The 12,090-nt window shown below is 36.5% G+C and overlaps 1 protein-coding gene and 1 long non-coding RNA gene across 4 annotated transcripts in view; one reads left to right on the top strand and one right to left on the bottom strand.

The window, feature by feature from the left end:
* Positions 1-12,090, bottom strand: part of LOC111512003 (ATP-binding cassette sub-family C member 4) — a 36,388-nt gene that overhangs the window by 10,425 nt on the left and 13,873 nt on the right. For all 3 annotated transcript variants that reach the window (XM_074175015.1, XM_074175014.1, XM_074175016.1), the window contains 4 exons: positions 5,788-5,944; positions 790-2,070; positions 341-731; positions 95-245 (listed from right to left, as the gene is read on the bottom strand). In XM_074175015.1, the coding sequence (XP_074031116.1) occupies positions 95-245; positions 341-731; positions 790-2,070; positions 5,788-5,944 (1,980 nt within the window). The remainder of the gene's footprint in view (positions 1-94; positions 246-340; positions 732-789; positions 2,071-5,787; positions 5,945-12,090) is intronic.
* Positions 10,295-11,728, top strand: LOC141482169 (uncharacterized). Its single transcript, XR_012465383.1, has 2 exons — positions 10,295-10,683; positions 10,916-11,728. It is a non-coding gene; the product is annotated as an uncharacterized lncRNA (long non-coding RNA).

Here is a 12,090-nt window from a genome sequence, read left to right as displayed (position 1 = left end):
CTGTGTAAAGTTTATAGAAAAACTAAATAGTTCAAACATAATATCATTGAAGAGTTTTTTGCGATATTGTATTTGCCTGTTATAGAATACTCACTTATACCCTCGATACGTTTGATGTTTCTACTCGAAATAAGAAATGCTTTCCTCAGAAAATTACATATAATGAGAATAACTGTAGTTGGGAGCAGTATCCAGGGATTGAGTATGCCAATGATAAAACTTACGGCCACTACCAACATTCCAAACTAAAAAGAAAATTATCAGGTAACTACACTGTAAATGGGCAATGACTAACCTATCAAATAAAATGAAATAGCGAATTATCATTTGTGTAGCTCACCTCAATAGTATCAATGATAGTTAAGGGTAAAATTTCATCTACCACTCCAATATCTTTCGAAAATCTATTCAGAATCCTCCCAGAGGGATTTGTATTAAAAAATCCCATAGATGAGTGTATGATCTTGCTAAACATTGAATTATGTAACCTGACTGAAGCCTTCATACAACATTTGAAGAATGCAATTTCACTCACTAGGTTTATGATTACACTCAACATGAGTAAACAGCTGTAAATAATTAGGGAGATTTCCGTTGTAAGATTAGAATTCCACCAATTTTCAGATCGGTAAGGAGATGTTACAATATTCTCGGATACATTTTTCATAACAGATGCTGTTGACAATGATGTTATATTGCTCTGTTGGTGTCTTGATTGCTCCGAATTGACCCTAAAAAGGTTTCCTGGAATGAATAGTCACTTATATAGGAGTAGTTTTCATTACTCACCATATGGTTAAAAAGCAGTCAATCATACTGCCGAGTCCTTGACTCATTATAAACGCTAAAAGCAGCATAACTATTTTGAACCAACTTCCCCCAGCCCTCAAGTAACTCCTGTATACGTGCCAAGTAATATTTCCAGAAGCTACCTTTTCCTTCTGAGGAATCATAGGCGACGTTTCATCTGATATATTGCCTTCTCGGTGAATACTCTCTACTGCAAGAACTTCCTCATTTTCTTCCACTTCTTTTTTGGATTCGGCCAGAAGCTTCATAAAATGTGTCTCAGAAGTTTTCAATTCTTCGTAAGTACCTTTGAAGTGGACTCTACCGTCTTCAAGTAAGTATATACAATGGGCACTCCTGAGGTATTGGATTTGGTGTGTTACCAAAACGACACATTTATTTTTAAGGTATCCACAGATGCATTCTTCGAAAAGCTGTTTACCAACATGAGTGTCTACAGCTGATAAAGGATCATCCAAGAGATAAATGTCTGCTTCTTTGTATACCGCTCTGGCTAAGTTGATTCTAGCTCTTTGACCCCCGCTGAGGGTGACACCCCTCTCCCCTACAAGGGTTCTGTCTCCGTGAGGAAATTTAACGAGGTCGCTCTCAAGAGCGCACACTCTTATAACTTCTCCGTACTTCTTAGGTTCGTAAGCTTGTCCAAACAAGATATTCTGCCTTATACTACCTACAAAAATCCAAGGTTCTTGCGAAGCATAAGAAATGGTTCCCTCATTTTCCAAAGTACCTGAACGTGGAGGTAGTTCTTTCAATATCACGTTGAGTAGAGATGTTTTTCCACCACCTACTGGGCCTACAACAGCCACCAACTGGTTGGAGGTAGCATCAAAATCAACTGAGTGTAAAGTATCTTCAGGAAATGAGTCCGACCATCTCACTGTAACATTGTTCATGCTTATTCGAATACCACCATATCTAGATTCGTTCCCATGCTTTGTACTGAGTCCATTAGCTGAGGCGTTGGTGGTTATTGATTTCTCTGGGAGTTCGTCGTATAATAAAAACTTCTGGATTCTCTTTACTGAAACTCGCGTTTCAGCAAACTGTGTCATCGCCTGAGGTACGAACCCGGTAACGGAAAGTTTAAGCACTCCATAGAATGAAACAAGTGTATATATGTATGTAGCAGTGAGAGGATTCCCAGTTGAGATATGCGTTAAGATACAGAGATATACGGCAATTCTACTCAGGACGTTAGTACAAGATTTTGTTAGGGCTTTAATTGTGGATGTTGCTTTGATCTGATCGATTTCCTTCCTGAAAATGAAAATGAAGATCACTTTGTGTTATTTCAGATAATAATATAAAACATTCAGTTTTACCAACTTCTACACTCGGATGAATTCAAATATCATTTCAAAAAATCCTTGCAAAGGATAAGTAGTAGACTCGTAAATACGTCAGTCAGATAAAATCACAGCGTGCGACTGAAGCACAAAATATCTTACAGAAGAGACACTCATCTGCCAGGAAACTCAGCACTTCAAACCGGTCAACCTTCTAGAGAGTATTTTTAATTGGGATGATAATTAGGGGGTGATTTCAATATATTTTGTTGCCGAATAAAATGAATGAGTTGAATAGGTTCAGTATTGTGGCCTGAAGTCCCGCTTGGTTGAGCATGAGTAGCGCATGTCATAATCTTGATGAATCAGAATTTCGGTTACGATTTATGCTAGAGGTATTCGTCAATAAAATTGTTCAGTAGTAGCTATCAAATGTTGAGAAAGCTTTTCACAGCAGTAATTGAAAAGTATAATTTCAATAAAACTGATTATGTATTCTATATTCTCTACTAATTAATGAAACTTCAACAATGATAATAATGATGATAAAGAACAAACAATAGAATGTATTTCTTTCGAGAAGGTTTTCGAAATATCTACCAGTTTCTTCTACACAAAGGGACACATCTTCTGAACGTATTTTGCCAAATTAATTAGTTCAATAGGTGTTGTTGCTTTAAATAAATGTTGTTCACTTAGTATGTTAAAATAATTGATCATGGTTTATTTATGAAAAAAGACGATTTTGACATTGATAATAATTTGAAAAGTTATAAAATAAAGATATTGACTTGAAACGTTTGATTCCTGGTTTTTTCGACTTCAAATCAGAGGAATTCACAGTAGGACTGACTAGTCCTTCAAGCAATGGTAACAATGTTACCAAAAATGAGGAAAACTCCACAAAAGTGACAGAAGAGGTATCTTCAATGAAAGAGAACTCAAAAAAAATATACAAAATGGATGAAGTTCGAACTGTAAGTGGACTCTCACTTCCAAGACAAACCATTGATGTCGAATACCTGAGTAGAATCTATCCATACATCAAAGAATCACCTGTACTTTCCTTTTATGATGCACAACCAACAATTCTTATTGGTCAGGATCAATGTGCTTTGACTATTGCGAGGAAAATATATCAAAGTTACTGGAATACACCGTTTGTATCAAAAACATTACTGGGATGGGTAGTAAATGGCAGATACCCCCAGGAGAAACTTGCTGATGAATCGTCTTTAATATTTCACGTTTGTTGTGAATCTCAAGAACAAATTGATGAAGATATTCACAATCTAGTGAGAGAATCGTTCAAAATTGACAATTCTGGCATAAGAAGCCCGGAAGAAAATGAAAGATCTAAAGAAGATGATAGGGCGTTGAAAATAATGGAAATTACCATTAATCGAGTTGGAAATCACTTTGAAATAGGTCTGTGAAAGAATGATGATGTAACATTACCTGATAGTAAAGCAGTGTCACTTAATCGTCTAAAATGTATGGAGAGAAAAATGGACAGAAATATAGGTTTTGCGAAAGATTATGGCAAGAAAATTGAAAAATATCTGAAGAAACGTTACATTCGGAAGCTTGATATGACTGAAGCAGAGAAACGTGGTCCTAGAACCTGGTATTTACCCCACTTTGGGGTAATTAACCCCTCTAAACCAGGATGTCAAAAATGCCATAGGTGGGTAACTTAGTGCGGTCACATTTCTATAAACGATGTGAACGAATATACATTTGCGGTTTACATTTCGTTGACAGACAGCCTTCGGAATCATTTCCAGATTCATTGCCAGCAGAAGAAGTACTAAAAATACGGAGGTCCAGGAGGAACAGTGCAAAAAATGTAAAACTACAAGAATCCTCGATATAGATGACGGTTCAAGAAAAACATGAGGAGATTGTTGATTGTCCTAATTCTACAAGTATATCAGGTACATGACAATATGGAGACAAATGTACAGATTCTCAACGGAAATGAATTGAAGAATAATATGTCAAATGCAGTGATTTCATCACGAGGCTTTAAAATAATTTTGTTCACTTAGTATGTTAAAATAATTGATCATGGTTTGTTCATAAAGAAGACGATTTTGACATTGACAATAGGACACAGTAGGACTGACTAGTCCGAACAATGGGAGTGAGAGAAGCAAAACTTTGAATCACTGCCGCTTTCAATTCGTATCTAGAATTGCTCGGCAATTTGAAAAAAAACTTCCAACTTTGCACAGAGGTGAAAGTCCATAGGCGTTAGGTCTGGTGTCCTGTTCGACCAACGGTTGGGTCCTTGATTGGCTATCCAATTATTACCAAAATTTGCAGTCGATGAATTGGTGACAGTTGCAGTGTTGTGAGGCGAAGCCCCGTCTTGTCCTGAGCTCCATTAATGGCAATTCATCAACAAGGGGTTCAATATTTTACCTTAAAATTTCTAAATACCTCTGAGATGTGAGAGTGCCATTATAAATGAACGGGCCGATAATTCTACCCCTGAAAACTCCTGCCCACACACTAAATGTAAATCTTCCTTGACTTTTTTGCTCCACAATAGAATGAGGATATTTTTTTGCCCAAGCGTAAGAATTGTAGCGGTTGAAAATCCGGTATTTCTCATATTAACTTCGTCTATTTATATACAATTCAACGAAAAATCACGCACTTGGTTACAACTTTTCAGGAACCACTGGCGTTGATGAACTCTTCTGGTCTTTTATGACTTGAATTTGTGTTTTTTCAAAATCCTTCTAACGTTTGTTTTGGTAGGCCTGTCGATATTTTCAGATTTCCACCATCAATTAGGTTGTCGCATTCTTGCGAAAATGTTCAAAAGGTTGTCTCCTCTCTAGATACCGATCATGATACAAACTGCTTGATTCTTTTGCTTTTTCCCCGGTTTGTATAAAACAGACTGTCATTTCCCTTTTTACATAATTCTCATACTTCATAGCGAATGTGTTTGAATATTGAACAAAAACCACTAATTGAAGAGAATCGTTACAGCTCAAATAAAAATTTGACAACTACCAGTAAAGATTTGCATTCTGTTTTATCGCCGCAAGAAAAAACTTAAAAGATCTGTATTTCAAAGATGACTGAAGCAAAACATCAAGTGTGCTTCATTTTTGGAAAGGTAATTTTAAGCTCTATCGAAATATACAAATGTGTCCTAATGAAAAAAATAGTTTTCCATCGATAACTATTAATGTCTCATTTGAAAAATCATCGAACATGAAAGAGTATTTCTGAAATGTTTTCACAGAAACAATAGATTTTTGACAGGAAAGAGATATCGATATGTGGCTTTCACCATTAAGTCTGTCATAAAATTTGACTTCCAGACCCAGCTATCAGTTTTCATGTATCTGGTTCGAAAACAGTATTCAATTTGGCTCACTCTGTATTTCTTGGTACACTTCTCAGAAATTCTTCGATCTTGAAGGGTGGTGTATTTGTGGAATGAACTTAACGAGGGAATTTTACAAGTAACTATAACTGAAATTGAGGTATATCGTAAGAAGGTAACGCTTTCAGCGAGCACCCATTGGTAACTTTCATAAAGAGAAAAGCGGATAATTAAAATATAATGGAACCAATGAAAATCGCATCTACAACTAACCTGACACAAGTCAGTAGTTCTGACTGTGAAGTTACAATTCCAAGATAAAATTATATACCTACTAACTTTCGAACAAGTTCCACCAATTTGCTGAACGGCTTTTCCCAGGTGTACATTTTGATGACTTGGATGCCGGAAATGATTTCATTCATTAGTCGTACTCTCTCATCTGTGCGGATGGCAGTTTTCAATCTATATTTGGACACCAGTTTGGCCATAAAGACTGCAAGAAAATATCATGTTGAAAATTGATAAACATTAACTTGAATACACATTATTAGCGAACCGCTCCGTCTCCGCATGGGTGCAATGCTGATACTAAATATAAATTCACCACCAGAAATTTAAGAGCATGAAGAAACAGTGATGGACGCTCCTTTTTCCCCTGCGGCTGGCGCCCCAGTTGGGATATTTAAAAACCCCTTCTTATTGTACATCTAAAACGTAAAATGAACCTACATACAAAATTTTAGCCTCCGAAAACATAGCGGTACGGAGAAACGGTGAAGAAAAAGTAATTTCACGTAGAAACAGTGATGAAAAGGTAATTTTCATATACAAACGCGCCCCTTATATCCCCGAAGGGGGTACCTCAGTGGAAATATTTTGTTAATAGTTTCTTAGTGCGCATCTATGACATGAGAATTACCTATACCGGGTGTCAACGAATCTATTAGACAAGTCATAATTTCTAGACTATTAGGAGAATTGAAATGAGATTTGGTATAGTTGAATGGTATGTGGAGAGGAATGTTTTCACATATTCTTCACTTTCCGGTCACTTCCGGTTTCAGCGGAAATGGCTCCGGTTCTGAATTTTTAAATGGAACACCCTGTATATTGTAACATTTTTGGATTTCTGAGACAATTCTGGATCAGAAACTGACATTTCCGGAAGTTTTTCAGCCTACTTGATTTTTTCAGAGTCACTTTCAAAATTGCATCTAGGTGGCCATGATCGGACGTAAACTAATCTATGGACCTCAGGTGATATCAGAAAATTGCAATAGCTGAGTTTTAGTGACTAGTGTGTTGAATATGAATGAGACAAGTTTACAAAATAACATTTTCGTGTCTAACTATTATTTTTCAAATGGCGACCATTTTTTGACAAGCAATTTCCGAAAAAAGGATTTTTTGACGAATCTAACGTTACTAATTTATTTGCGATTGGATCAACAAATTTAACAAATTTAACTAATAATTTCAGCGATGCACTTAGATTTTTTGCAATATCCTAAGTTCTTGAAAATTCCACTATAGTAAATTTTCAAAGTGCATCCCTCCTTGTTCAAGACACATTTCAGCTCGTTCAATTGTTTCTCTCAACACGTTTTGTAACATTTGAGGCGATATAATTCTAAATGCCTGTTGAATCCTTTCTTCTAAGATTTCGAGAGAGGCTGGGGCTGTTGCATAGTAGACCCTTTCTTTTACATATCCCCAAATGAAGAAATCTAACACAGTCAGATCCGGTGAGCGGGCAGGCCACCGTACTGGACCGTTGGTTGCAATAACTCTATTATTAAAATGCTCTATTAAAAAATCAAGTACGTCTCTGCTATTATGGGGTGGTGCTCCATCTTGCTGGAAGTAAATTTGCCGTAAAACTTCTAAAGGCATATCATTAAGATGATCCTCGATTTCATTTTGAAGAAAACCCAAGTATTTAACCCCTGTTAACTGACCTTGAAACAATATTGCACCAATTATTCTGTTTCCAACGATACCAGCCCAGACATTGACGCCAAACCTTTCTTGAAAATTGCCCTCTCTCATTGCATGTTGATTTTGTTGGGCCCAGTACCGACAATTCTGCTTATTAAACATGCCATTATTTGTAAACCGTGATTCGTCGGAAAATGGAATGAAGTTGATAAAATTTGGGTTAACTCTATGATTTTGAAGCAACCAATCACAAAATACTACTCTTCTATTGCCGTCGTCAGCATACAAATGTTGATGTAACTGATATTTAAATGCTCGATATCCGTGCTTTTTCAGTATTTTTCTTGCTGATTCGTGACTTATCTGCATTTCTCTACTAATTTCTCTTAAAGAAACCGTTTTGTCAACTTCTACCATAGCAAGAACGTTAATCTCAGTCTCCTCATATATGACAAACCTCTGTTCTGCGTCTCGATTTCCCTCTTGCCTAAAACGACTCTCAACATAGGGAAAATACTGATGAGATGGGTGTTGCCGATTGGGATATCTCTGAGCATACAACTCAGCAGCTTTCCTTGAATTTCTGTGGCATTCTCCAAACAATAACAACATATCCACTTTTTCACTTTGAGTATACATTATTTCGACGAAAAATTAAACTAAAATTAACGAAAATCAAGAGAAACTTCTACTTTCTGCTCATAAAGCTTATGTCACTGTCATAACCTAGGTGAGCGTTTTGTTCTCCAAAGTGGACTTGATGGAAATAACCGCAAAATATTATGCATCATTCCTATCCATGGCACCCTTGACAAAAGTAAATGAATTTGTATCGAGTATTTTCCTCAGTAATATTTAATTTATGTTCTTATTTGTAATCCAATCGCAAATAAATTAGTATCGTTAGATTTGTCAAAAAATCCTTTTTTCGGAAAGTGCTTGTTAAAAAATGGTCGCCATTTGAAAAATAATAGTTAGACACGAAAATGTTATTTTGTAAACTTGTCTCATTCATATTCAACACACTAGTCACTAAAACTCCGCTATTGCAATTTTCTGATATCACCTGAGGTCCATAGATTAGTTTACGTCCGATCATGGCCACCTAGATGCAATTTTAAAAGTGACTCTGAAAAAATCAAGTAGGCTGAAAAACTTCCGGAAATGTCAGTTTCTGATCCAGAATTGTCTCAGAAATCCAAAAATGTTACAATATACAGGGTGTTCCATTTAAAAATTCAGAACCGGAGTCATTTCCGCTGAAACCGGAAGTGACCGGAAAGTGAAAAATATGTGAAAACTCTCCTCTCCACAAACCATTTATCTGTACCAAATCTCGTTTTGATACACCTAATAGTCTAGAAGTTATGACTTGTCTAATAGATTCGTTGACACCCGGTATACCAAATTTTAGCTTCCTAAGACTTACCAGTACAGAGAAACAGAGATGAATGTGTGTTGAGTAAGTGATTTTTGCATTTATAAGTATATAACGAGTGATTTTTCAAGATTTGATTTTCAAAACAACACAAAAAAATTTGAAAAAATTGATGAAATTTTTATTGGAATCGATAGAACGATTAATATAATTCAATGTTTGAAGATGATTTCATGCAAATGTTGTCCGCGGCTCCGCTCTAGATGGCCCATGCGCAAGGTCCAATTTTGGCACACTCTCTCTAATATATCGATCGATATTTCACGTATTAATGCTTCAATATTGGCTTCCAGAGCGTCAGTCGTTGCTGGTTTGTCCCTGTAGACATGAACCTTAACATGACCCCACAAGAAATAATCCAAAGGCGTTAAAGCACACGATCTAGGTGAGATAAACTGTTTACCGAAGGCGGCTCTTAATTGGGCCATTGTTTCGCGTGCCATGTGTCATGTGGCACCGTCTTGTAGAAACCACATGTCAGGCATGTCCTATTCTTCCATTTTGGGCAACAAAAAGTCGTCAATCATCACACGGTAGCGCTCGCCATTCACAGTAACGTTCCGGCCATTCTCGTCTTTGAAGAAGCACGGCCCGAAGATGCCATCGACTCATAATCCACACCAAATAGTGACTTTTTCGGGATGCATCGGTAGCTCTTGCAATGCTTGTGGCTGGTCTTCACTCCAGATGCAGTAATTTTACTTGTTAACGTATCCATTCAACCATTGAGCCTCATCGCTGAACACACTTTTTTGATAACTTTGCCAGCGCCCATTTACCAAATGTTAGACGTTGTGGGAGGTCGTGCGGCTTCAATTCTTGTACCAGCTGCATCTTATTAGGTTTTACACCCAAATCATTTTGCAAAATTTTCCACGAAGTGGAGAAACAGAGGCCCAAGTGCTGCGAACGGCGGCGAATCGACATTTCACGGTCATCATGAACACTGGCGGATACAGACGCAATATTTTCTTCGGTCCTCACTCTACGTATGCGTGTTGGTGATTTAATGTCCAATAATGTAAACTGGGTTCGAAATTTAGTCACAAGCTTCCGAATAGCTTCCGAATAGCCCATAAATTGGAAGAAGTGCACCATGCACTTTCTTCGCCGAGCATGAATTTTGATGATAAAATTCAATAATTTGCAAGCGTTGTTTATTCGTGAGTCGATTCATGGTTGAATTATAGACCAAACTGAACAAGTTTGGCAATGACACAAGACACGATTCAAGCATGATCTGTCAAAAACAGTGTTGCCAAAAAGATACCAGCAAAAAAATCACTCATTACTAAACTTTCATCATGATAGTAGGCACCAAATTTAAAAAAATTCATTGCATTGAAACGAAAACATTGTTCTCTATAAATTTTATCATTCTATATATTTCATCAGACGATAAAATATATAGAATCACAACCTGACAACAATGTTTTCGTTTCAATACAATACTATTTCTTAGAATTAGGTGTCTACTATTATGGAGTTCTAGTATAGATTATGTACAATTTTTCTCCAGTAAATTTCCGTGGGTACTTGACTCATGTTGATACCACAGTATTTTATTTTACTGCACTGATACCGTAGAACGGGGCTAAATTGGAAATGCGGGGATATTTTAGAACTCATAACCTGTAGCTTCATCTGGCAACTCTGATTACACACAACATAATCCCGCGTGAACTACACTGTAATTGTAGAGAGCAGAACCTTAATTATCAAACAGCAGATGATTTTAGTATTCGTAAGAGCGTGGTTGCGGTCTATTGTACATTGAAAGCGAGGCGGGAAATCAATCAGTATTTGAGCCTGTCAAACTTTCAGTGCTTGTGCGTCGCAGGTGAGACTTGTAGCAGGTAAGTTTTGGGTAAAAATTGGTGTGAATGTTAGTATCATTGTGCAATAAAGTTATGAACATTAGGCTGCCCCAAATTTTTTTACGGACCTTTATGAAGATCGGGGCTATTCTGGACGAATTTTTTTTATTATTCCAAAATATCCCCGGTCTTCTAAAATATCCCCGTTTTCTGGAATATCAATGCTACCAACCTTTTAGTGTGAGTAAATTTACATTTTTTTTGTTTCCAGAGAACATGGTTCGCAATTATAGAAAGACCATGAGCCATTCGCGTAACGGAAAAAACTACACTCCATATAAAATTTACACTAATGAAGCTATGGAAAATGCTATAAGAGCCGTACAAAGTAAGACCCACACACTAGATGACGCGGCAAAAAATTTCAAAGTACCTAGGGTCTACCTTGGCATTGAGGGTAAAAAAGAAGAGCATGTACCCGACAGCAGGAAGGCCCTATCTTTTATCTGTCGAAGAAGAAAGGGTGCTAATTGAACACTTGAAGAAGGTGGCTTTCTGGGGCTTTCCGTTTGATCTACTCGACTTAAGATTGTTGGTTAAATCGTATCTTGATAAAAAAGGTGTGAATGAGAGCAGACTGAAGAATAATTTGCCCGGTCCAGATTGGGCTTCCAATTTTATTAAAAGGCACAAGAACGAAATATCTAATCGCCTTTCAGCAAATATATCCACTAAGAGGGCAATGATGAATAGACAAAAATTAGACGTTTTTTTCGACAACGCTAGGGAAGCTTTTACTACTACAGATCCATCTCTAATAATTAATTTTGATGAGACTAATTTGACGGATAACATAGGATCAAAAAAATTCATTTTCAAAAGGGGAACAAAATACCCGGAAAAGTGGTAAATTCGACTATGATATAAATTCGACTGGTAGATATAATTATTTTTATTTTGCTTGTGATTTACTTTTAGTTAGGTTAGTTAGTTTAGTTAGGTGATATTTTACTTAAAAGCCAGAGTGAAATTGAGTTTTTTATATTTTTGTACCTATTAAAAACAATAAAAGTCGTTGATTATGTTGTTTTTCCCTTATATTCTGTAACAGATGTCCAAAATTGTCGTTAGCGTACCTATGAATGAAAAAATACGTATGTTTTTCTTCCAATTTAGCCCCACATACGATATAACTATAATTTATGCGATATTCTTACCGATTCTAATATAACCCCGACCGATGGGGCTATTTTAGACGGGACTATGTAAGAAAGGGGACCTTTCTGTCATAGTATAATATTTGGTTGCATATAAACACATCCAAACCGATTATCAAAATAAATCATTTTCAAATACTTTTTTTTATAAATTGAAAATAATGCAAAAAAAGTCTAGAATAGCCCCGTTCTACGGTACTTTATATTGCAAGAATGGAAGGGAACTGCA

The sequence above is a fragment of the Leptinotarsa decemlineata genome, unplaced genomic scaffold (genome assembly GCF_025532065.1).
Source record: "Leptinotarsa decemlineata unplaced genomic scaffold, Ldec_3_MD MMD2_tig00000882_RagTag_RagTag, whole genome shotgun sequence".
Classification (NCBI taxonomy): Eukaryota; Metazoa; Arthropoda; class Insecta; order Coleoptera; family Chrysomelidae; genus Leptinotarsa; species Leptinotarsa decemlineata.
The sequence above is the reverse complement of the archived record's forward strand: the minus strand, read 5'-3'. Positions and strand labels throughout refer to the sequence as shown.